Here is a 23,623-nt window from a genome sequence, read left to right as displayed (position 1 = left end):
AGTCATACCTCGTTGAGTTCGTTGCTTAATTTCCTATCAAGTGGCATTCACAGCTAAAAATATAAAATTTTTGACATTTTTCGAAAAAAAATCGCGCCTTAAAAAATATTCAAAATTTTGTCAAAAAAAATATTTTTACCAAATGGGTTCAAAAGTGATATGGATCATTAGGTTTGGTTGTTAGCTGCAAAAAACGGTATATTTCTTGTTTGTGCGTCTTAATTTTGCAAAGTTACAGCTAAAAAACCAATAAAAAATCGCATAAAATTTCGCACATTAATGCGTTCTGATTTTTGGTTATACTAATATCAGTATTATACTCACTACTTTTTTAATATAAGTCAGAATGTAGAATGTTATACCTTGCTGAATTAGTTGCTTAGTTTCCTATCGAGTGGTGTACTCAGCTAAAAATCTTAAAAATTGAAAATTTTTCGTACAAATTTCCTATTTGAGAAATTGCTGTAAAACTCAGAAATGCCGTGTGCCGTGTAGCCAGCCAGCAGCTTAAGTGGCCCCTGACCTTTGACCCGCATCTAATTAGTGTGATTGAAAAGTCAATAGCTTAGAGATTGTAAAATATATTTGCGAGTACAATTTGATTATCCAACAATGTACACATCGTTGATTGTCCTTGTCCTTAAGTCTAGGTTGTATGATATACAGTCAAAAAAATAGGTATTTTTGTAAAATCGTATAGGCTTAATTGCCATTGCTGGGCAATGCAATCGTAGCGGATTTGTAATTATTAATTGTCCAACTGTTTGACAGCTGGCACACCTGTTGCCAGTCCTCGCCGGGGATTACGTCTATGGGGTCCACCGATCGCCGAACCACTCCGAACCAGGCGGAGATGGTGCGATTGGATGGGTCTTCAAGCATCATGCCTTCCTCACAGATCTGTCGATATGGTGTGCGTGTGCCCGGCTAGCAGTTGGTAGGTGGTGTACAGGGGCTCATCCAGTGGTTCCTTCTCGAAATCCACCTTGAACCTCTTGGCCGCACTCTCCATCTCCTCCAGGTCGCTGAAACCCGGAAAGCTGGTGGGGCAAAAATGGCCGGCAATGGCCTCCGGAATGTGGGTGACATTGTGCAGCATGTGCGCTGGCGTGGATTGCAGATAGTTTCGCCACTTCTGGTACGATGAGGGGGGCATCTGACCATTATCCCTCCTTTGGCAAATCGGCGACGAGGTCTTGGGCATAATGCGCTGCGCCTGCTGCATCATGTGCATCTCCCACTCCAGATTGCCCACCACTTGATCGGATTGTGTGGAGTCGCGGGATGACGCACTCATGTCCTGCGTGCGCATAAGCGCTCCCTCCATCTCCTCGTCATTCTCCTGGCCCTTCCTCGGCGATGAATTGGCGCTGCTGCAGGTGTAGTAGCCGCAGGATTTGTCCAGTTGAGGCTGCTCGGCGAAATCATCGCAAATTGGCTGGCTGGAGCGGCTCCAGATGCTGCGGCTGGAGGATGAGGAGCTGCTGCTACCGCTGCTGCTGCCCACTCCGCTGCTGTTTCGACTGCTGTACAAACGCTTCTGGGAGCGACTTGCCGATCCGACGGATGCCACATAGATGCTGCTGTTCAGGCTGCTCAGCTCCTTGAGCTTCAGATTGCTTGCACAACAACCCATGATTTCGGTACGTTTGATAGATGGTGTAGTAAACTCTGGTAAGATGTTACTCGCTTGACAATTCCTTGTCGACTGTTCTGCATGGCCATAAACCGGCGGGCTTATATATGTCCAGCAGGTAGAGTTGCGGACTCCGGAGTTCCTGGAATCACCCGTACCGCATGCGGCTACCTGATTAGTTTTTCAGATATTTTCTGGCCTAATCCGCGAACGGGATTTCATGAAAATACGCGATGCTTTATGGCCCGGCAATTTGGTCAAAAACACGGCGACTGTGGAGAGTACCTGCGATCCTGCTCGAAACGACCTTGATTCGAGCACTTTCGATCTGGCCAACGAGTTAAGGTTGGGCTGTCGTAATGCTTTCTCATACTATCCTTTACCTTCTTATTTAAAATACTTTCCCGGCCATAACTCTTTTCGGTTTTATCAGCCTTTTTATTTGTGAAACTATGAGTTATGGCTGCGGATATATGGCCGATGTACCGATCATGGTCGGTCAGTCATTTTGGTCGGCGTCCTTGGGCCATTGTGTTGGCCGGATCCTTGGTCCTTGCCATGGCCAATTGTTGTGTAAACGCCGTGGCGCAGTCCTCGGAACGCCGTTGACGCCGGCCACAAGTCTCGAATCAGCGGGAAGGACCTTTGCCAACCGAATTAAAAACCAGAAAAGTCGTAACCTCGAATACCACGCAGCTGCACCGACTTCGATCTATTTCGGAAGAAAACTCCTCAATGGAACGGCTCTCCCATTCTTGGACTCAACGCATAACTCAAGGCCAAAAGAAATCGAATTTGGCATCTGGATGCAAATGAAAATCGACATGGGCAAAATGGAGAATGAAAAGTGAAAATGTATATCGCACTTCAATGAAAAACGTTGGCGATGAATGACCATGGCAATTCGTTAAAACATTTTTATCTATACAAAGTTTTTAAGTTTTCTTTATTATTGCATATCCTTTACTGCTTTTTACATGAATAACAAAGAATTCACTTAACATTATTAGTACAGATAACTTTCCAAGGTTCTATGTTATAATAATCTAATTTAAAATTAAAGGCACATTTCTAGTTTTATTATGTTTCGTGATCATTATGTAAATTTCAGCTGGGCGGTGCTCAACCAATCCTCATACCCGTTTGCCCTTAAGACCCCGAACACGTGGGATCTCAAACTAAGATACCCTATCTGAGAGCTCGTGCCCCTATGTTACATCCTTATGTCCTTACAACGGAATGCAACTGCAGTGGCACGTGATAATCGCTGCCTCCTTTGGGGTCCGTATACCCTTGGTACTTTTAACAACCTCCGGGTTCTCCTTTTTTAGTTAACGGGAAACAAACTTGGCTTTTGTTTCTGACCAACTGAGCAACTGAACAACTGGCCAACCTCAGGCCTCATTTGACTATCGCACATTTGGTGTTTGCTGTTTTGGTTTCTTGTTGCATTTTCACACGCAATCGCTGAAATTCCCGCATTTTTCGGCTGGGAAAACGCTCGGCGGAATTTCCTCGCCTTTTCTCAATTTCCCTTGACGGAGTTTCCCGTACTCCGTCTGTTTGGCTTGCACTCGCACCGCTTGTTTAGCGAATTTGATCCGTATCCTGCATCAAAATATGCATTTCCATCCACAACCATATCCACATTCGCATCCGCACTAGTATCCGCACTAGCATCCGCACTTGGCAGTCACGTAATTCGGGCATTTGTTCACTGCACGTGACGGGTCTCCATTTTGGGAGGTCTCCATGTTCGATGTGAGAGCGGAAACGGAAGTCGAAGAGCTCCCAGTGACCCCAAGAATACAGTGTTAGAAAAAATGTGCACGAGAACAAAGGAGAGAATCTGGTGCACCAAAGAAATCGACTATATAATTTGGAAAAATGTACACAAAAAGTGACTCTCTCTGCATTATGTAACTTTTATTCACCAAAACTAGCTACACTTTTATCTCTGTGTGTGGCACGTGATTTGCCCTTAGCTTCGACTCAGTTGAGCTTGTGCAAATGGCATCTGTGGAGTTGCTGTGGGGCCAGGAAACAGCTTGAAGAGCAAGGAGTTGGTGAAGGATACATATCCCTCGATTGATACAGAGAAACTCGAAATGGGGAAAAGGCACGTATGGAGAAATGACCCTTGACAATTTAGCTAAGTAAGATGCAAAACTAACTTACGACTTCCTCATTGCTTTTGCATGGGTCGTTTACTCAAGTGACAACTCCCATTTTTCGTGATGAATTTTCTTTGGCCAAAGTATTTGCTTTTAAATTAAATTATAAAATAAGTTCCAAATGCTTTCTCCTTGCGGCAATTATATGTGAAAATCTTACAGAAAGTTGCATATTTCCAAATTGTAGAGTTGTTAAAAGTAAAAGTCTCTTGAATCACCATCGATTCCCGAGGACTTAACCCATCCAATAAAGTGCATCAATCGTGCATGCAGAGTGGATAGTTTATTTGCTTCAAAGGAGCAATCGTATCGAGGATGAGATTCCAAGCATTTGGACAAAATCGCAAGTTTGTTGCTGAAATCAAAGCAAAAGGGCCATGGCAATCCATGTCCGGTCGTCCACAGTCCCCAGCTCCATTGAAATCTAGTTCGACTGAATCCAGTTGACTTGCCATTAAATGCACAGGATTCCGCACGAAGCCCCAAGGAAATGTCCACGAAATTGAAATGCCACTGGCACACAGATTTCGGAGGGGATACACCGAACTAGGGTGAAAATGGGTGAAACTGTAGCAAAAATAAAATAAGATGGCACAGGACGAAAAAGGTTACAGGTTGAAGCTTAATCAAGTACTTTTCAATTTCTTACTTTTCCAACTGTTGGCATTTTTCATTCAAATACTCATCTATTTATTGTTTTTCAACTTTATTGTCTATTTAATTTGCTGGGAAAGTGCTTCGAGGATCACTTCATTGTTTTCAGTTCAACTACATACCTGTTGCCACGGCTAAAAAGTAGACGTGCTATAAAATAAAACATGGTCCCGATTTTTTCCGGCGTACTCAACGAAGTTGAATGCAACTTTTGGCACAAGTGCAAGCCAAGCAATTGTCTTGGAATCCGACTCGGATATTTTTTATTGAGCCAGCTGGGCAGGGAGAAAAAACAGCCAAGGATGAGGGCCAAGACAATGGCAAGGACATGACCGTTTCCAGGACTCTCGCGGTCGCAGGACATCTGTGATCAGGAGCATCAATGCAATTTCTGTCTATCATATTCTGTTTTTTCCTTCTTTTTATCTTCTGGTGACAACAAACAAGCAAACAGCAAAGAAAAAACACAACAAATCATGAACGGTGGGAGGGAGGCAGGAAAATTGGGAGGGATGTGAGAATGTGAAAGTGGAAATGCGAATGGAGGCCGCATTTTGTTTACGAAACGCATTTTCCGTGTATCGCCGGCAACTCCTTGGCCATGGCCATAAAACCATAAACCGTACCGCGTGCTGAGGTCCAGATCGGGCAGGTAGATAGCACAAAGTAATAGATATAGATACAGATATATACACACGGGTCCGTCCACCTGAGGACGGACACTCGTACCTCGATGATGATGATGATTCGAGCAGCGCACTTGTTGATGCCGCGACAGGGTCAAGTTAAGTCGCGCACCAAAAAATCGCTGGGCGCTCGGAAAGGCCCACCGATGTGCCAACGTGTCCTGGATGGTATTTCCGCATCCTGTTTGGGAATTTCTCGACGCACTGAGCCGGGGGAAATACAGTGAAGACATTCGCTCACTGGACATCCATCGATCGATCCACATGTGTTCCGCAAATGGGCGAGGCTACTTAGGCTCTAATTTCGACAATCACCGATCACCTGATGCCATCCCAGCTGGATCCTGGATTTGCCCAGGATAATTTAGCCAAAAAGGACCAGGTGCTCGCGAGTCCTTGACCACGAGAAGTCGACAAGTTCAAGTCTTCCACGCAGGTTAATTCGGCAAACAAGCCGGCAAGAAGTACAGTTCAGCAAAAACTATTATTTACGTGGTTACAAATTTGAATCTTTACCATTTCAAAAGGAATGATATAGTTAATCATGAATAAAAACCCCTTTTAGAAACTCTTCAGCTGTATTAAGCAACACTCAGCTAAAAGATATAGTGCGCTTTATGTGCTCGTAAATGATAGCTGAAAGATCCTCCACTAAAGCATCACTTAAGTACAGTTGTGCTCGAATGCCCAAATGCTTCAGTGACCAAGAGTGCCCCCAACAATTAGGCATTCCCCATTTATCTGCCACGCCCCCTTCTTTTAGACTCTCGTTTTACGAGGGCCACTTTACGTGCCCATCGCAGTTTTTTTTGTTTTGGGTTTTGGCCAGCTTTAAAGTGATTTTGTTGGCAACCGGAAGAAGGACACGCTAAGTACTCCATTTTACTCTGAAATCCTGGCCAGTTCCTCTCTGAAATTTAGTTCTACAATGTTTTCTCATTGTGTTTTAGTGGAGTGCCCCATGTGGCATGCAACATATTTTTCTCAATTGTAAAGGCCACTAAAAAAAGTATTATAGTTGGCAAAAAAAAGTGATGAAGCCTAATGAAGTACTAATAGTTAGGAAAAGGACGATGTCATCGCATCTGCAGAAAACGAGTCCTGCTAGCTGCCCCATTCCTGGTGGCTTGTTCCCCATTGAGCTTGGAAAAAAGTCCCTGCATGCGTCACAGTGAATTGAGGCGAATTCAGGTGAGTTTCTGGCATATTGGTAAGCCGCTTTGGTCGCTACACCTGCCACTCCCCCCGCCGCCCCGTAACGCCCCATCAATTTCGAATTCTCGGGAACTCGGAAAATCGGAAAATCGGTAAAACGGAAAATCGGAAACAGGGTAACTTGCTACGTAGGGCAGACATCTTGTGCCGCCCGTAATCGTAGAAAATCAATAGCATTCCCCCATTTGTAATTGTGTTTGTATTATGACTGTCGTCCTGCGCCATCATACCCCTCGTTTTTCTCCGTGTATCCCTGCCATTGTGTCTGTCTGCGTTTTCTTATGAATTATTGAATGGCTTACGGAGTTTTTTCTCCGCTTGATGTTTATTTACATTTGTAATCCGGTTTCCTTCCGTTTTTGGTTGCGCCGCTTTTCACAAAGTTTGTGGGAAAAACTTTGGCTGTCCGGGTTGCGTTTTTGCATCTAGAAAAGTCTACGAGCTGCTGATGCGACCCATGTGAAGATTGTGTATTACTGGATACAGACGAGTTAAATTTGATTTTCCTCGAAATATTTATCACATAGATAAATTGCGTCTTTCGAAAGCCATGTTGAAATAATTAAACTCATTTTTCTGGCCGGCTTAAGTAGATGCAAATAGTGTTTTTCTTTGTCTCGGACTATTCCATATTTAATTGGCTCCAGACACATTGCTCATCTCCCTGGCTGAAAGTAAAAACCCCACTGAGTGGTGAGTCACAAATTGCGCAAAATGCTTTTGTTAATTGCCGGCTGAGTACTTCTTTGTCCTTTTTCTCATCCTTGATCCTTGTCCCTTGGCTACTGATTATTAAAATTGCATTGCTCCGTTGTTGTTGTGGGTTGTTTGTTTACTCTAATGAGCATTTAATGGCCAATTCCAAACTGGTAAGGTGCCACACACACAAACACACACACACACACTCGCAGGGGAAAAGCGAAAGAAAATCGAGAGAGAGCATCGGAAAAAGTGAGAGGAAGAGAAATTCAGATTGGGCTTACCTGCAGCGATTTTCCCTTCCGGTTTTGCACTTCACCCTTTTCCCTAATTTGATTTTTATTACACTTTTCCCAGTTCATTTCAATGTCCGTTGTTTATTTTTTTTCCTCCTTTTTCTGTCGCTTTTCATTCATAAATTACGGGGAAATTCAGCAGATAGTAAGGTTGCTTTCCTTCGCTATCTTCGCCGGAAAATCCCCTCCTTTTATGGCACATCCTTTGTACTTATCCCTGTGGGAATTGCGTATAATTTGCGCATGTTAATTAGCTCATTTCGGGCATAGATTTGGGCCCATCGTCGAACACATGTAATTAAGCAAATTAGGCAAATGAAGCAACTAAATAAATAGTTCATGGGTGGACCAGCCCATGGCATCCAGGAGGGGTGGATGTTCCAAGGGGGCTGGCAGCTGGGCGCTAAACACTTTCAAGGTCATTTGCCATACCCATTGCCCTGAATTCTTGGATACATTCTACTCTGGCTGGCTACACTGGCAAATAATCGGGAAACTGCTTACAGTCTTAAGAAGTTAATTCATGTTTAATGAATTTTATGCAGCTTGCAAAACGAAAGTTTATCTTATTATAAACTAACTTTTAGGATACTTAATTGTTACTTATCAATTATATTTCATAGCCAAACTATGGGCTACATTTTCTTCCGTGTCATTAGCACTTTGACGAGGATTTCGAGTGGTGTTTGCGAATCCCACCTGTTCGCCGGCCAAGTGATGGTCTCTGTGGTTGTTGCGGTCCTTGGTCGTGTGGCTTTGGGCTGCTTCTGGCTTCCATTTTGAGCCCGGGCCCTTCTGGGCACATTTATCATTGGAAAACCCGAGAACACACGCATCAACGTCAAGGCCATTCGCTCCAACCCAATGTTCCAATGTGTTGTACGCCCAACTTGTAATGCACCAAATAACTACAGAAAGTTGGGTGCGTCTTGGGTGCGAGTGGAATGTGGATGCCCAGACCAGTGCAGCCATCCCAGCTCCTGACCACCCACATTTGCATGAGCTGTTGAGTGAGAAATGCAGTCGCAGCACTTTGGTCGAACTTTCACCGACGTCAGCGTCTGGAAAACTTTCCATCCTTGACACCACCCACACGAACGTAACTCCCGCTTCAGTCCTTTGGGCGCAATCATCTGGGGATAAGCATGGCCATATACGATCCTTTAAGTGCTCCACAATTGCATTATGGAGGGAATTTTGAAGTGCACGACTTGGCATAATTCCTTGGCCATCAAATCAGTTTGCAGAGTGTTTATTGCATTTTCTTGAAGACGGCGGGCGGTGGTTGGTGGTGTCCGCTTTTCCGAGCGTGGGATAATATTTTCCAAGTTGCCACTTGCCACAAACTCAAGTTGACTTTGGTATGCTTCTAGCTGGTCTCAAGTTTCCTCGTTGATTTTCTTTAAAGTTTGCGAATGGCGAAATCTGTGCAAATGCGAATACTTTAGGTGGCTGTTAAGGATAATTGAATTAAATATGAAAAGTTAGTCATTAACGGCATCATTTGCTTTCTAATTGCAGTTGTGCGTCTGGAGGTCTTCGCCGAAGAGGTCACCACAGCAGCGAGTCTTTCAGAAGGTGAGTTCCCCCCTGCAACGACCAGTTTCGAATACGATTCAATAAATTGCCATTGAATCGCCGCAGAATGGGGCTCCGGCTGGCGGGGCACCAATTTCCTGGTGGAGGTCGAGCAAACCGCTCCCATTTCGCCGCCCTCCTCGTCCTCGGCGTCCTCGAATGGCAGCGAGGATTATTTGGGGGAGCTGGGGAGTCAGGAGGTGGACGATGGATTCACAACAGGTGCCACAACAGGAGCCTCCAATGCCACCACAGTGGAAACAGGTGGGTCTCACTCATTCCTCACTTTCTTCCTCATTAAAGAACTTGATTGGACGAAAATCATTTTAACACATTAAAGTTTAAAGCGTACTCAACATACCATACCATCATATATGCAACGCAATAAAAAGTTGTAGTATTTGAGCGGCATCATAAAAGTTTCAGCATCAAAAACCAATGCCGAACTTTAATTGGCTGAGTTGAAAAGCTAGTTCGGCACGCTTTTTGGCTATCAAAAAATGTGAAAATATGTATCCTTACTGTCCATGTGCTATTGAATACGCTGTTGTTCCCCTGATTACATTAAGAAAATCCTAATTTTGGTAATAACCAATTCCAAATGAGCATAGATTAGGCCCGACTTAGAGGTGTTTCCATCCGCGGAATAATAATTTTCAAAGGATATGCGACACATGCAAGCGCGTATGCCGAGGATTTATATATTTTCCCCTCGCAAATATTGAATTTTCATGGCACTCGCGCAACTTCAAACACCTGGAAATAAATCCCCTTCGGTGGATTTAGCCTGACTAAAGTCGCCGATTCGGTTGCTTAATAAATCCCAATGCCAAATCCCATTTCCAGCACCAATCGCAGTCGCAATCCATTTGTTTATCGCGCAGATTTCACGTCGACGATAATTGAATTCGAGCCGCCTGACTCTTGAGTTATTTACGTGCGGTACGTGCGACCAGTTTGCAATCCGAACAAATCCATAATGTTTATGGCGAACGCGAGAAGCTGTCTGCTTACATTGAAAATGTACAAATAAACAATCCGCATGTGCTCGTTATTTTGCAGGACCCAAGATCATCGTGCGCACCGAGGAGGTACTGATTGTGGGCCTGGTCTTGGTCCTCTGGGTGGGCGCCATCATGCTCTTCTTCAACCGTTGGGGCAAGATCCGGATGCTGGAGCCCTATCAGCCCAAGTTCCAGCAGCAGCATCGCAGCTCCTGTCCGCTGGTCGATTTGGATGCTGTAACCACGCACCAGGTGAGCGAGAATGCCTTTCATAGTATTCTTTAATTTATTGATATAAATTAAGGCCTTAAGTTTACTTTAATATTTCTTAAAAGCCTTAACTCTTACATATTGAATGCATTTCATTTATGCACATCTTTTTCAGCGCTCCTCCGTGTCGCGCATGTCGATGGGCATGGTGCACAATCTCAATATGCCGACGTGTCAATTTGCGGCCTATAATCCCAACATTTATGCCAAGGGTATGTACGTCATTTGCTTGCCTTTCATTTGGCACGTCACCAGCCACCCACAGACCAACACCCCCCCCCCTCGGGGCAACCCGAATGCAATTAAAATCGAACATCCATCGAGCTCAAAGTGTCCGCAACTTGTGCTGCATACTTTTGTGCGTCGCCAGGAGCCGCACAGTGGTTCGAAATGTATGCAATTCGAAGAGATTTCCGCCGGAAGAAAATCAAGTGGAAATTAGAGAGAAAAAATCTACATTTCAAAATTAATTCTCTTTCATCTCGACTTAAGTCAATAGCTAAATTAATTCACTTAGTGCTGGAGCAGCGCAATGCACAGCTTAGTCGCACTTCAGTTAAATGAAGTGGTTAACATATGCAGACATCTGTTCGCACTGCCAATCCCCTCCAGCTTCGCATGTAGTAATCCCTCCACCCAAGTCGGGCTGAATCGAAATACTTATGCGCCATTCGAAGCGTTCATTAATGGCATTGCCCCTCGAGGGCCACGCCCCCACTAGCTGGTAAATACAGCATTTAGTTGTAGTCACTTTCCCGCCTTTTTATCTCGATCCTGGGACTTCTTGTTTTTTTTTTTTTTAATGAGTTGCCAGACAATTAAGTCGCCCGCCGCGCGAAGGCAGCGGAGCGCAAGTGAAAGCAAATAACAATACAATTTTAATGCCTCTGCTGGTTGGGACTTTTTGGTGCTCCACATTGAGATCCCCGACCGCAATTCCTCCACATCCACATTCCCTTCAGGGGCTAAACAATTAAATCTCGTGGAAATGCAGGAAACACACGGACAGGAACACAAGCGGCCCATGATAAGGATGCGCACATAAAACATGCCAGATAAAAGAGGAAAATACGTACACCAAGAAAGTTTATTAACGAAAAAGTTTTTTTGGACATATTTCAGAATCTTAAAGATCGGGTTTTTTCTGGCAGCTTAGCGATGGAAAGAAATTTAAATGAATTTTACTTAAGCTGCGTATATAAATTGTTTTCGGTGCATGAAAATGGATATGGTCTGGTTGATAATGTGGGTAAATCTTCAGGGGGGCGGGGCGGTGAAAACGCTGAGTTGAGACCTCGATTCCGGAAAGTCTATTAAGTTGAGTCAGGACAAGGCCGCTGTGGGGGAATCCCCAATCGCAGAGAGCAAAGAGTAAAGGGCAATGGGGACAAGACATAAAGAATAAAACAATTATTTCGGTGCATTTTTTTATTTATTATGCCTACACATAAATAAAAATTTCACAGAGTAGTTTTTTAATAATCCAAGAATTTAATCCCGAGCATGTGTGTAACCTTCAGCTTCTGATTAATCCCGACACTTAACCATTATCTACTATTCTGTGTGATTCCAGGTTACGCCTCGCATGTTTCGGCGTCGCGTCCCCGCCAGAATTCGGTGTTTGTGGGGGCCAGTACCAGTCACTATTTGATGCCAAGGCCACCGAGGAAGACCAGATCGGCGATGGACCTGCACTCGATGGTGCTGGACGAGAGTGCCGAACAGGTGTAGGATTCCGGGGGTAGTCCTATGGCCAAGGATCCTTGCGAGCGTGTGCTAAGTCAGTCTGTAAGTCGTTGAGATGAGGTGGTGTGAGTGCGCGTGTGTGGTCCATTTTCTTCGAGTGTTTCAAGTCGAAAAGTATGCCACATTCTTTTGGCAACTCTTAGGTACATTTGAGATATAGTACTAGTTCAGCAAATAGTATTCAAAATGCCAGAAGAGAATGGATTAGTGGTGTTAGTAAGAATGAGGTTTTCTTTTATAATGGGGTGCCTAAAATTGAGAGAGTTCGGAATGATTGCTGGAATAGCACTGTCCAATACTTGCAACCACATATATATATATTTAAATTATAAATATAAATATATATATAAATTTGCCACTCACAACTAAATCTATGCCATTTCCCAACTATCTCTGTCGCACACACATTCATTTCTGTGCTGGCACAGAGTCAATTTGAGTCAATTTTTTTTGGACCACTTAACACACAAACAAAAAATTATGAAGTAAACATACCGAAAATATGTAGAAGTATCTATCCTAGCGTATTCTATTAGCCCTATCCAGTGTTACTCAACGTAGTCTATAACCTAGCCCGATTTTCCTAGCGTGTTTCTCCTACTTCACGTTATTGGATACCAGAGAAAATTGTTAAATTAAACATATGTATACACGTTAAGTACATAGGTAAATGTATCTGCGAAACTGTTTAGTTCGTAAGCCCAAAGCTCAAAAATGGATCAGCATACCACTCCAAACTCGACCAAAGTACCCGTGTTAATACCTTTTCCCAGCACCTCTGTGTTGCACTTTAAAATGTATCGTAACTTAAGTAATTTCGACCAACAAAAGCCGGAAAAGTACGCAGATGAGGAGGAGAATGAGGTATGGGCATAATAAGAGGTGGAAAAGGAACAACTAACTAACGAAAGCTTTAAATTCCTTGGGTCTCCTGGGGACCTGCAAAACCAAAAACCCATCCAGATCGAAGTAAACTAAACCAAAGCTGCGAATTATATATTTAAGGCCTAAGATAACTACAGATGTGTGTAAGTCTCTACCAAAAACAAAAAAAGTCTTGTGGAAAATATGCGGATCAATGTACACTTTACCAAAACTAAAGGAATATAACCTCAACTTAACGATAACTCACACACTCAGACAGTTTTTCCTCACAAATCTGAAGCTAAACGAATAAATTGTTGAATATTAATGTTTAATTAACTTGTTTACAATATTTACAAGGGCCTGAGCAAAACCAATTATATATACACTCGTGTAATATATCAAAAACTAAACTATGTATACATAAAACATATATATATATACATGTATGTATAAAACAAATGAACAATTATATACATTTTGATGAATTCGATTAAAAATTATATTTGAAGCGAAGAAGGTCTTTTGGTCGCGGCGAATATAATGGCTTAAATAAACTTCCAGTTTTAGCCATTCAATTTGACTAATTCCGATCTGAAAGGAGCCGAATTGAGTTAGGACCAACTCGGCGGGCAGATGTCCTTGTTAATGCGTTGGCCAAAGTGTTTATGGTATATGGGCGTGCAATAAAGTATAAAGCTATTTGCTTTCGACTCTCAATAATCCGCATTTTTTTCTGCTGTTGAGTGGCTGGGGGTCAACCCCACTCAGCGTCTCCATAAACGGGCAACATTTCACAGATGTCGTCCGACTTGGCGGTTCGATTGGTTTGGCTTGCTTTTCGGTGCGGTTCCAAACGGGCGCTCTTGGCCATAAACACATTTGACAAGACGGCCAGAACAGGCGCGTAAATGGTCAAGAGGGGGCGGCATGGGGGGCGTGGCGATGGGGGCCAATAAACGGAAGCCATTTCATGTCTGGCCATCTCGGCCATCGGGTTCAAGTACGGCTATTTATGAAGGCCCAGAGCTGTGCTGTTAGCCATTTCACAACCACTCTTGGCCAAATTGAAAACGTTATTTAAAAGGAAAGTGCACTTACAAAAAAACAGAACTGAATCACTTAAATCTGCATGGAGCTGAAACGACCACTTCGTTTCAAGTTATTTAAGTAAAACAGTGATTGTTTGGCTTATAGTTAGTTTTATTGACTTGGCCGTGTTTTATGTGTACCATTTGGGCAACACTGGCTGGAACACAGACTAAGTGCAACGAAGAGAAGGGTGGAAATGGGGGGAGAAGAACGACCTTGTCGCCGCCGCGGGCCACAAATCAAACAACCACCCCGCTTTTCCTCAGCCCAAAGTTCGCAGCCTGCCAGAAACCAAGTGACACACTTTGGGAGGGGTTTTCCAAGATTGTGGCTGTGCTACTGGAACATGGGCTTCTCACACAAGCCGCCTAGAACATAAAAAAAAGAAAAATCAAGAGCAACGGCTTCATTGAGCTGCAACAATAGGAAATTAGACGAGTTATTGCTTTCGAGGACGAACACCGAGCTGCAAGCTTGGCAACTTAATATTTACTAGATTATCCTCCATCTTTTACAAAAACAAACCACTTCAAAGTTATTATAATATAAAATGATAGTATCATAAAACGCGTCAACCTGCCAAGATGTAAATATTGCTAACTGAACGCGAATTTCGGCAAAGTCAGCTCGTAAAATTACTAAACGAAGAAAATATGAACCCATAAAAATGCCATGAACATTGTAACTACACTCAAAATTTGGCCAAAAGTACATACACTCAGCTAGGTCGTAATCTACAAAACGTTTAACGATGACACAGGCGCAGGACATCTGCATAACAATGTGAATTAATTTCAGGCACACGACCATATCCATTTGGGAGATCCCATTTTGGGGGTCAGGACATGCAAATCTCGGCCAATTGTGTGTCAAAGATTGATTGACATGGCCGTGGAGGCTGCGTAAAATTTTAGCACAAGTGGCTAATCAAAAACGCTCAGCATAATGGTAATTTTTGCGAGGGGGTCCTTTTAGATTTATGGACTTGTGGGTCAGCACAGCACGAAATTGCCTTCGACATTGGGGGAAAATTAGGTTTGAAAGAGCGAAGATTGTGTGCCCTTCTAGCCACGAAAATAATGGACATAACTTACAATTTGAAGATAATATTTTAAAACCATGGCTAGCGTTTAATCCAGCCGATTCAGCTGAAAGTTATTAATATTCCGTGGAAAAGAGTACGATTTTCTTTGCGCTTTTCAATTTGCTCGTTGGCGCTTTTTCTTCGTTATCTTTGATTTGTCCACTAAGGGACATTTAAATGGAATTTCATCCCCAGCATCCTCACGTCAGCAATTGTTGTTGTTATTGTTGTGGGCACAGACGCCGGAAGCCATCAACGCCCCCAACTCTTGGCAATGTCTTCGTTTTTGTTGCAAGGACACATACAAACGCACACACATACCAAACAGCTATTGCGCACTTGCAATTCCTTTCTCCGTTTCCAGTGCCACTGCCACTGCCACTGCCATTTCCTCATTTTTCCTCTTTTTCCACCGGCAGACGCATAAAATTTTCAATGCAGCACTCGCTTTTCCGACATTCCCAGCTTTCCCTGCGACTCCCACATGAGCGATCACTTTAATTGCTGCAGCTTTATTCTGCTGCCTGCCGGCGGTCATAAACGTAAATAGGAATTTTAGATGCCCCGAAAAAGTGATGGATGTCGAGCTGAATATTTCTTGAACGTATAGCATAGGAAATTATAATGTTTTGGCGTTCATGTTGCATCTTTCCTTACCAAACATTTGGTTAGATTAGGTCGCAAAGCTTAAGCACCGAATTCAACAAGGTATGGCATTCCACATTTGAACTTCAAATACAAAAGTTGCATGTAAAATTCTGATATTTTTCTTACTAAAAATCAAGATAAATTTTTTGCCAATATTATCGATATTTTTTAATGGTTTTTTAGTTGTAACTTCGCAGAATTAAGACTCACGGATACGAAAAATACCGTTTTTTGTAGCTGACAACCTAATCTAACAACCCATTACCCATTTTAGAGGATTTGGTAAAATAAATTTTTTTCGAAATTTTCACTTTTTTGTAAGGGGTTACATCATGTTTTTTTTCGAAAAATTGTAAAATTTAAAAATTTTTAGGTGGGAATGCCACTCGATAGGAAATTAAGCTACGAATTCAACAAGGTATGGCATTCCACATTTTAACTTCAATTACAAAAGTTGTACGTAAAATTCTGATATTTTTCTTACTAAAAATCAAGATAAATTTTTTGCCAATATAGTAACATCACGTTTTTTTCGAAAAATGGTAAAATTTAAAAATTTTTAGCTGGGGATGTTACGCGATAGAAAATTACATAGAAAGATAGATAGATAGATAAATAGATAGATAGATAGATAGATAGATAGATAGATAGATTGATAGATAGATAGATAGATAGATAGATAGGTAGATAGATAGATAGATAGATAGATAGATAGATAGATAGATAGATAGATAGATAGATAGATAGATAGATAGATAGATAGATAGATAGATAGATAGATAGATAGATAGATAGATAGATAGATAGATAGATAGATAGATAGATAGATAGATAGATAGATAGATAGATAGATAGATAGATAGATAGATAGATAGATAGATAGATAGATAGATAGATAGATAGATAGATAGATAGATAGATAGATAGATAGATAGATAGATAGATAGATAGATAGATAGATAGATAGATAGATAGATAGATAGATAGATAGATAGATAGATAAATAGATAGATAGATAGATAGATAGATAGATAGATAGATAGATAGATAGATAGATAGATAGATAGATAGATAGATAGATAGATAGATAGATAGATAGATAGATAGATAGATAGATAGATAGATAGATAGATAGATAGATAGATAGATAGATAGATAGATAGAGATAGATAGATGGATAGATAGATAGATAGATAGATAGATAGATAGATAGATAGATAGATAGATAGAAAGATAGATAGATAGATAAAGAGATAGATAGATAGATAGCTAGATAGATAGATAGATAGATAGAAAGATAGATAGATGGATAGATAGATAGATAGATAGATAGATAGATAGAAAGATAGATAGATAGATAAAGAGATAGATAGATAGATAGATAGATAGATAGATAGATAGATAGATAGATAGATAGATAGATAGATAGATAGATAGATAGATAGATAGATAGATATAATTTTAATTAAGCAACGAATGTGGCATTCCGCATTTGAACTTCAATTACTAAAGTTGCACTTAAAATTCTGATATTTTTCTTACTAAAAATCAATAATACCCTTATAGTACATATACATATGTAGTGGGATTGGTTTTTGGCTGTTTACCGATATCCCACTAGTGTGAAACAGCTGAGCCCTACACAACTACAACGACGATAGCAAGAAGAGCAACGAAGAAAGAAGAGCAAAAGAGGAAAGTGGCGAATTAACGAGGTGGCGATTTCGCAAACACGACGATCAACGAAGAGCGCAAAGCTACGAGAGCGAAGTGCTGAACGATGGCGGCTAAGGAGTTTTTGCCGGCGCGTGGAAGAAGTAAATTGTGCGTTCTGCCTGCGTGGCTGCGAGAGCGACAACAATACGAAGACCTAACCGCGAGACAACTACGATGTATACGAAAACGAATAAAGTTAATAATATTATAATAAAATCCCTACATTTTGAGGGTTGGTCCGAGATTGTGCAAATGTGAACGGGATTGGACAAATGTGAACTGAATTGGACAAATGTGAACGGAATTTGCTAAGCAAATGAGAACAAAATCGATGACATTAAACAAAAGTTTTTCGTGTAAAACAAGCAAAAAAATGCAGTCGAAAATTGTTTACTATAATGGCGTGTTTAAATAATTTCATAAGTGCTAGCTTACACGGTGAAGCAAGAAAGAGAACAATGCTGCTCTGCATAAGTTTGTGTTCGAGTGTGAAGGAGACGGAAATAAACAAGGAGCAGACGAGATGAATACGAGGCGTAACGTAATTACAGAAAACGCCAGTATGTCGACGCCACGCTTTCGATCAGTTTTCGCGGGCATGCGCAGTTATGATGGCACCAACACTATTACATGAGGTAACACTTCCAGAAGTTTCTGTTTGCAAAAAAGGCGCTAAAAGGAAGCGCTTTCTTTTAGAGAAATTGTAGAAATGCGTATTGTGCTAAATGATTAATCGAATATTTTCTCACGTCCCTGTAGACTAGATTTTACGAAAACTTTAGAAAAACAAATTCTATGCACCATATATAAATAATTCTTATTAGGCGCAGCACTTCTTTTTTGGACCATTATTTGTAGAGCACCATTAGTTAGTAGGACCATTAGTTGGAGTGCATGGCTTGTTCTTTTTGAGGCCTGCAGCTTAGCTAATCTGCCATCAAGATGGCGAATATTTTAAATTTATGCACAGTGGTTCCCCCTTCGCTGCCCTGCTAATAGTGGGCCAACTGATGTGATGGATGGCCTCCTTCCACCGCTGCCAGGATGAGTGATGGTCCAGAATGTTCGGGACTAGGACACCAACTAGCTGCCCACCAAGTGGCCGGCGTACATCGAGTGCAAGTAAATACGAAACTTGATTACCAAAACACGAACGTTAGCTTTTAGCCGGCCAATTTCCTGCTGCCACTCATTCTGTAGGCCAATTTGATTAATCGTAGCTGCATATGCAGCTGCATTTGGTACGAAAGCCACTAGTTAATCAGTTTCGTGCCTTTTCTTAGATCCAAGAAGGCACCAGACTGCGGCTTCTAATTATGTTGTGTCTGGAAATGGACATCCCCCACATTGCCAGCACAATGTGTGTGCTTTCTAATGCTTTCTAATGGTAGACCTATGTTAGGCGTATTCATGATTAAACTGCGTGAAAGAAGTGAAAACGTCCAATTTTTCGAACAGTGCACTGTTCATGCTGTGGTGACAAATGCAATAAAGAGCGAAAGCGAGAAGCTTTCGCTGACGAGGGTTGGGGAATGCGGGGGCTTACTGTTGCCAGTTTGATTAATGACGACGATTGCCGCTTACTGATGGCCGAGAGGGGGATATATCCAAGGGATTCCTTTGACAGTGACTTTATTATTGCCAGGCAAACTTACATACATAGCTGTCTGCCCAGGCGGCCATAAACCATCTTCGCAGAGTCATTTTAAATCAGAGAAAACAATGCCACAGGCGCCGGGAATCAATCAGGGGAGGCGGATAAGGGGGCGTAACCCGAGTGCAGCCCCACTGTCATCAATGTTTACGACTGGCCATAATGACGGAACACAGCGAAAAGGAGGAGATTGGCATGGCATAATCAAAAGGACACGCAGCCTCATCAAGTTCTTCGCATGGCGCATTTTCGGGGGCTTCCCCATTGTTGTTTGGCCGCCATTGTTGTTGCGAACAATGCGTGAAAATAAAATGTCCGATAATGAGTGCGTTACCGAGCCGAAAAGAGTGTGGCTCTTGCTGACCCAAGATTTGCCAGCCGTGCAGCCATTCATTTCCATGCTGCTGACAGCAAATTGTCCAGAAACTCAAAAAGGCAACAAGCCGTTGAAGCCATAAAACGGTCAGCAAACGGCAGAACCCCAAACGGCGCCCAACTATAAACAATCATAAAGATGGGCAAAAAAAATATGAACTGAAATCCCAAGAAAACAAAGGCTTAAGCTGCAGATGCTGTCAGAGCCCATCAAATTGTGGGAAATATGCCAGATGATAGCGCGAATTGTCTTCGGCACAATCAAATGGATATGGAAATCATCCGATTCGGAATGAGTTTTTAAATTTTAATGCGGGCATTTTTGAAATATACTTGTAGAGCTGCCAGACTGTGCGTTTCTCCTAATGTTAACCAGCCTCTGCTGCTAAGTTTACAGACATGTAAATAACACGAATATGTATATATCGATAACTCAAATTTTGGATTGTGCTTAACGCGCCACCTGTGATAATGTAAACTAACTATACACTGGCAAGCAGTGCAGTTGCTCACATTTAAATTTGTAAAATTTTGAAATGAGTAAAAAAATGTTTCGATGGTTTTTCATAATTTTATTAGTCGCTTGAATATCTATAGATTTGCCAAAATTTCGCGTTCGCTTTCACACTAGCTGAGGAACGGGTATCTTATAACCGGGGAACTCGACTGTAGCATTCTCTCTTGTTGATATTTACAATCTATATTTATTTTTTCTCACAATTCAATTCTTTGGCAATGCCTGCCGGACAGGTTCTAAAGAACCAAAAATGTGGCATTTACTAAACGATGTGCGATTGATAGAGTAGAAAAAGTAGAGGATGGCGAAGGATATTTTGGGTAAATGCGAGGGTGCACCAGGACTTGGTCCTGCCCCCCGGGGACTACATGAAGTCATCCGACTCGTTGCCCGCATCGTAGTTGGTGCGCATGTTCTCCGACTTCTGGAGGGACGCATAGCTTCGCAGCTCCGCCTCCAGCTCCCGTTGCTTGGCAGCCTCCTTCTCCTGCTCGCGCCGCTCTCGCTGCAGCTTCTTCTGATCCTGCCGCTCGGCAGCATCCCGCGCCTCACGCAGTGCCCGGAAATCGGGGTGCTCCTCCTCCGTCTTGGTCCTGTTCAGGCGATTGACAATCTCATTGATGCGCTTCTCCAGGCGGATGCGACGCACCGCCTTCTCGTTGTGGTAGGACACCTGACCGGGCTCCATGTCCGGGGTCTTCTTCAGGTTCTCCCACATGGTGTACACCACCTCCAGGTTGTTCACCTTGTTGCCCTGAATGCTGTTCGCCTTGCACAACTGAGCGGCGTCCACCAGCACATCGGTGGGTATGTCGTCGATTGTCTGGCCCTTCCGTAGCCGCAAATACACGTGAGCCGAGGACAGGTCGTGGACATGGAACCACACGTCCTCCGGCCAGCCCCATCTGATGAGCTCCTCGTTTTCGTGCTTGTCGCGACCCATGTAAAGCATCGCCGGCGGCTGGACCACATTGCTCTTGAAGTAGAACACCATTGCGACAGATTCCAGAGGGCGAACTGCAAATGGAATAAAATATGATTTCTTAGGAGGCTTGGTTCAGGTCCACCTCTGGTTCAGTGTGACCAGACGACGCCTTGTCTGAAATACAAATGAAATACAGTGAAATTTGCATAGTGCTGATTTCTGTATTACTTAGTATATACATATATATATCTTCCGCGTTTAATTTTCCTTTATAAACTCTAATTTCTTTGGGGCACCGATTTCACAAATTCATATTCATATGAAATCATAGTTGTCAACCAGTAATTGTTTGATTTTTGAAGAGAGCACTGTAGTTGATGTTCTTCTTCTTTCACAAAGCCACAATCTGTTGGAACGCCTAACAAAAAGCGTTTTGAATTGAATTTTTTTAAAGAGCCACAAAATGCCTTTAAATCTTACCCGTGAATCCGCACGAGAACTCTGTTGCACATGCCTGCTCCAATTGGAAAAGGAACCCTTGAAGACAGAACTCCAATCAGACGAGATTCCAATCAGCCAGGAGCTGCAGCAGCTGCTCCACATAAATCTATCGCAGGATGTGGAGAACCAGGACGCCGAACAGCAGTGGCTGCCCAACGAACTGTGCCTGGAATGCCGCAGAGCGGTGCAGAATTTCGAAAAGTTCCGCAGGAAAGCCGAGGAGTGCAGAAAGCAGCTGCTGGAAATGCTGAAGAAAGACGCACGGGAACCCACTTTCGAAGTGGTCTACGACGGCAGGGAGGAGGACCAAGAGTCTCTGCATAGTGTGGAACCACCTGAACCTGCTCCCGACCCAGATCCCATCGATGAGCCGGCTATTAAGAGGGTTAAGTCCCCCCGAAAGTCCTTCAGGGGATCAAGGAACACCCTGAAGTGTTCCGTATGCCGGCACAGCTTTGCCCACCAGATAACCCTCGCAGCACACATCCGCAAGGTGCACGAGGGCAGCAAAAGGCCCTTCCAATGCGATCAGTGCGATAAGGCCTACAGTTTTATGGGCGGTCTGTATACCCACATTCGAGAGGTGCATGCCCCCAAGGAGCGACGCCATCCCTGCGACCAGCCAGGCTGCGAGAGGATCTACACCAGCCGCATAGCCATGCAGAAGCACAAAAGGCTGAAGCACAGTCCGCGCGACCGCGATGCCTTGAAGAAATTCATCTGCGAGCAGTGCGGAGCCAGCTTTAACCAGTCGGCGAATCTTAAGTACCACCTTAAGACAAAGCATCCCACGGAGGACGAGGTGGCTGCCAGGGAGGGCGGCGCCGGAGAACGCCATTACTGCGACATTTGTCAAAAGGAGTTCCATTCCCGATACACCCTCAAGTACCACACTTTGCAGCAGCACGAGGTGCAGGAAGAGTTGCCACACGAATGCCAGGTCTGTGGCCGCCGAATGGCCAAGAAGTTCATGCTGCTGCAGCACATGCTGATGCACTCGAGCGACAAGTTGCCCTGCGAGCACTGCGGCAGAAGATTTGCCAGGCGATTCGAGCTCGAAGCCCACGTGAGAGCGGTCCACTTAAAGCTAAAACCCTTTCCCTGTCACCATTGTCCGGAGAGCTTTGCTTCGAGGAAAACCCTGCGGCACCATGAGTACATACACACGGGTGAGAAGCCCTACATTTGCGACACCTGCGGACAGGCCTTCCGGCAGCAGACGTGTCTTAAAAACCACCGGAAGGTGCACGAGAAGTAGTTTTAGCTAGCCTTAGTTGAATAGATTTTTAAATAGACTGATTAAGTGGAAACGTGGCGTCTTTTGAAGTTTCTGGGACAGATAACGCTCTTCGTGGGACATGATGGTGCTATGCCAACAACCCTCTTCTCAACAAACAGCAGACATTCACTTAAATAGCTTTAGTCACCAATAACTTGTCTAGTACACAGTGTTAGGCAGATTCCGGTGCCTTAGCGATGGGATCCACCTGTGTGCTGTGCTGCTCCTGTTCGATGTAGGTGCGCAAGTCCTCCAGAGGCTTATAGTAAAGGTGGACAGCCTGCGATCCGGCCATCATGGATGCCAGGGCACAGCCGAGGAACTTCATGTACTGGCCCCAGGAAACCCCGGCGGGCATTTTGCTTAGTCAGTGTTTTTCGCGGCTCTCGCCTGCAGATGCTGCTGCTCTTCCACGTAGTTCTTCGCCTGGCGGCGCTTAAAAGTGCGGTCTGCAAGGATAAGATTCCGTATTAGTAAATAAAAGTAAGGTTTTAAGCGGAGCAGTCTCACAGAAATTGGTCTCGCCCACTGTCCAATTGATCATGGAGAATTCCAGGCCGGCGCCCAGCAAAAAGAAGAGCGGAAGGAAGCGGTAGACACCGAAGCGCTTCTTTCCTGGCCAACTGTCCAGCAGACGACGCACGGATCCGCTGTACGGACTCATGTGTTTTCAGCCGGCGATTATATAATTCCGTGTTGGTTTCGCCAATTTTAAGGCGAGATTCAAAGGTGCCGTGTGTGTGTATTGCCTCCGTCACATGTGTGCGTTAGTTCTGTGTATGGTTTAATTGAAAATGTTTAAGCTTGTTCCTTTGTTTATTTATTATCTGTCAAAAATAAAGGGAAACTCCACTTGCCTCACGATACAATTTCCATTCGTTCCGGTTCGCAGCAATCAGCTGTTCGATTAGAGATGTGCGAGTCAGCTAGTGATGAGTTTACGTGATGAGTTTACGTGATGACCATTACTAAAACAAAACAAAGTAAGTAAATAAATTCATAATTTGCTG

General features: G+C 43.4%; 6 protein-coding genes across 6 annotated transcripts in view; 2 read left to right on the top strand and 4 right to left on the bottom strand.

Moving 5' to 3' along the window:
* LOC6725337 overlaps nucleotides 1-13,157 on the top strand; it is a 36,868-nt gene extending 23,711 nt beyond the window's left edge. Inside the window, exons 2-6 of the mRNA XM_016172891.3 lie at nucleotides 8,882-8,938; nucleotides 9,005-9,202; nucleotides 10,001-10,194; nucleotides 10,328-10,424; nucleotides 11,786-13,157. Of these exons, the coding sequence (XP_016038393.1) occupies nucleotides 8,882-8,938; nucleotides 9,005-9,202; nucleotides 10,001-10,194; nucleotides 10,328-10,424; nucleotides 11,786-11,943 (704 nt within the window). The 3' untranslated portion in view covers nucleotides 11,944-13,157. The remainder of the gene's footprint in view (nucleotides 1-8,881; nucleotides 8,939-9,004; nucleotides 9,203-10,000; nucleotides 10,195-10,327; nucleotides 10,425-11,785) is intronic.
* On the bottom strand, nucleotides 782-1,748 carry LOC6725338. Its single transcript, XM_002106319.3, has one exon. It carries the CDS (start codon nucleotides 1,634-1,636, stop codon nucleotides 893-895), a length of 744 nt encoding a protein of 247 aa, XP_002106355.1. The 5' UTR covers nucleotides 1,637-1,748; the 3' UTR covers nucleotides 782-892.
* A 6,791-nt stretch (nucleotides 13,158-19,948) lies between the features above and the next one.
* On the bottom strand, nucleotides 19,949-21,021 carry LOC6725336 (coiled-coil domain-containing protein 25). Its single transcript, XM_002106317.4, has one exon. The coding sequence runs from the start codon at nucleotides 20,900-20,902 to the stop codon at nucleotides 20,273-20,275; it is 630 nt and encodes a 209-aa protein (XP_002106353.1). The 5' UTR covers nucleotides 20,903-21,021; the 3' UTR covers nucleotides 19,949-20,272.
* Nucleotides 21,022-21,033: 12 nt separating this feature from the next.
* On the top strand, nucleotides 21,034-22,648 carry LOC6725335 (gastrula zinc finger protein XlCGF26.1). Its single transcript, XM_002106316.4, has one exon. It carries the CDS (start codon nucleotides 21,297-21,299, stop codon nucleotides 22,590-22,592), a length of 1,296 nt encoding a protein of 431 aa, XP_002106352.1. The 5' UTR covers nucleotides 21,034-21,296; the 3' UTR covers nucleotides 22,593-22,648.
* Nucleotides 22,649-22,738: 90 nt separating this feature from the next.
* LOC123327022 (protein brawnin) lies at nucleotides 22,739-22,971 on the bottom strand. The gene has a single exon (XM_044923785.1). It carries the CDS (start codon nucleotides 22,969-22,971, stop codon nucleotides 22,786-22,788), a length of 186 nt encoding a protein of 61 aa, XP_044779720.1. The 3' UTR covers nucleotides 22,739-22,785.
* Nucleotides 22,739-23,598, bottom strand: LOC6725333 (small integral membrane protein 4). The gene is made up of 3 exons (XM_016173566.3): nucleotides 23,471-23,598; nucleotides 23,124-23,386; nucleotides 22,739-23,062 (listed from the first exon to the last, which is right to left on the bottom strand). Exons 2-3 carry the CDS (start codon nucleotides 23,275-23,277, stop codon nucleotides 22,977-22,979), a joined length of 240 nt encoding a protein of 79 aa, XP_016038392.2. The 5' UTR covers nucleotides 23,278-23,386; nucleotides 23,471-23,598; the 3' UTR covers nucleotides 22,739-22,976.
* Between the last annotated feature and the right edge of the window lie 25 nt (nucleotides 23,599-23,623).

This window comes from Drosophila simulans, chromosome X, assembly GCF_016746395.2.
Source record: "Drosophila simulans strain w501 chromosome X, Prin_Dsim_3.1, whole genome shotgun sequence".
Lineage (NCBI taxonomy): Eukaryota > Metazoa > Arthropoda > Insecta > Diptera > Drosophilidae > Drosophila > Drosophila simulans.
This window is presented reverse-complemented; position numbering and strand designations above follow the sequence as displayed.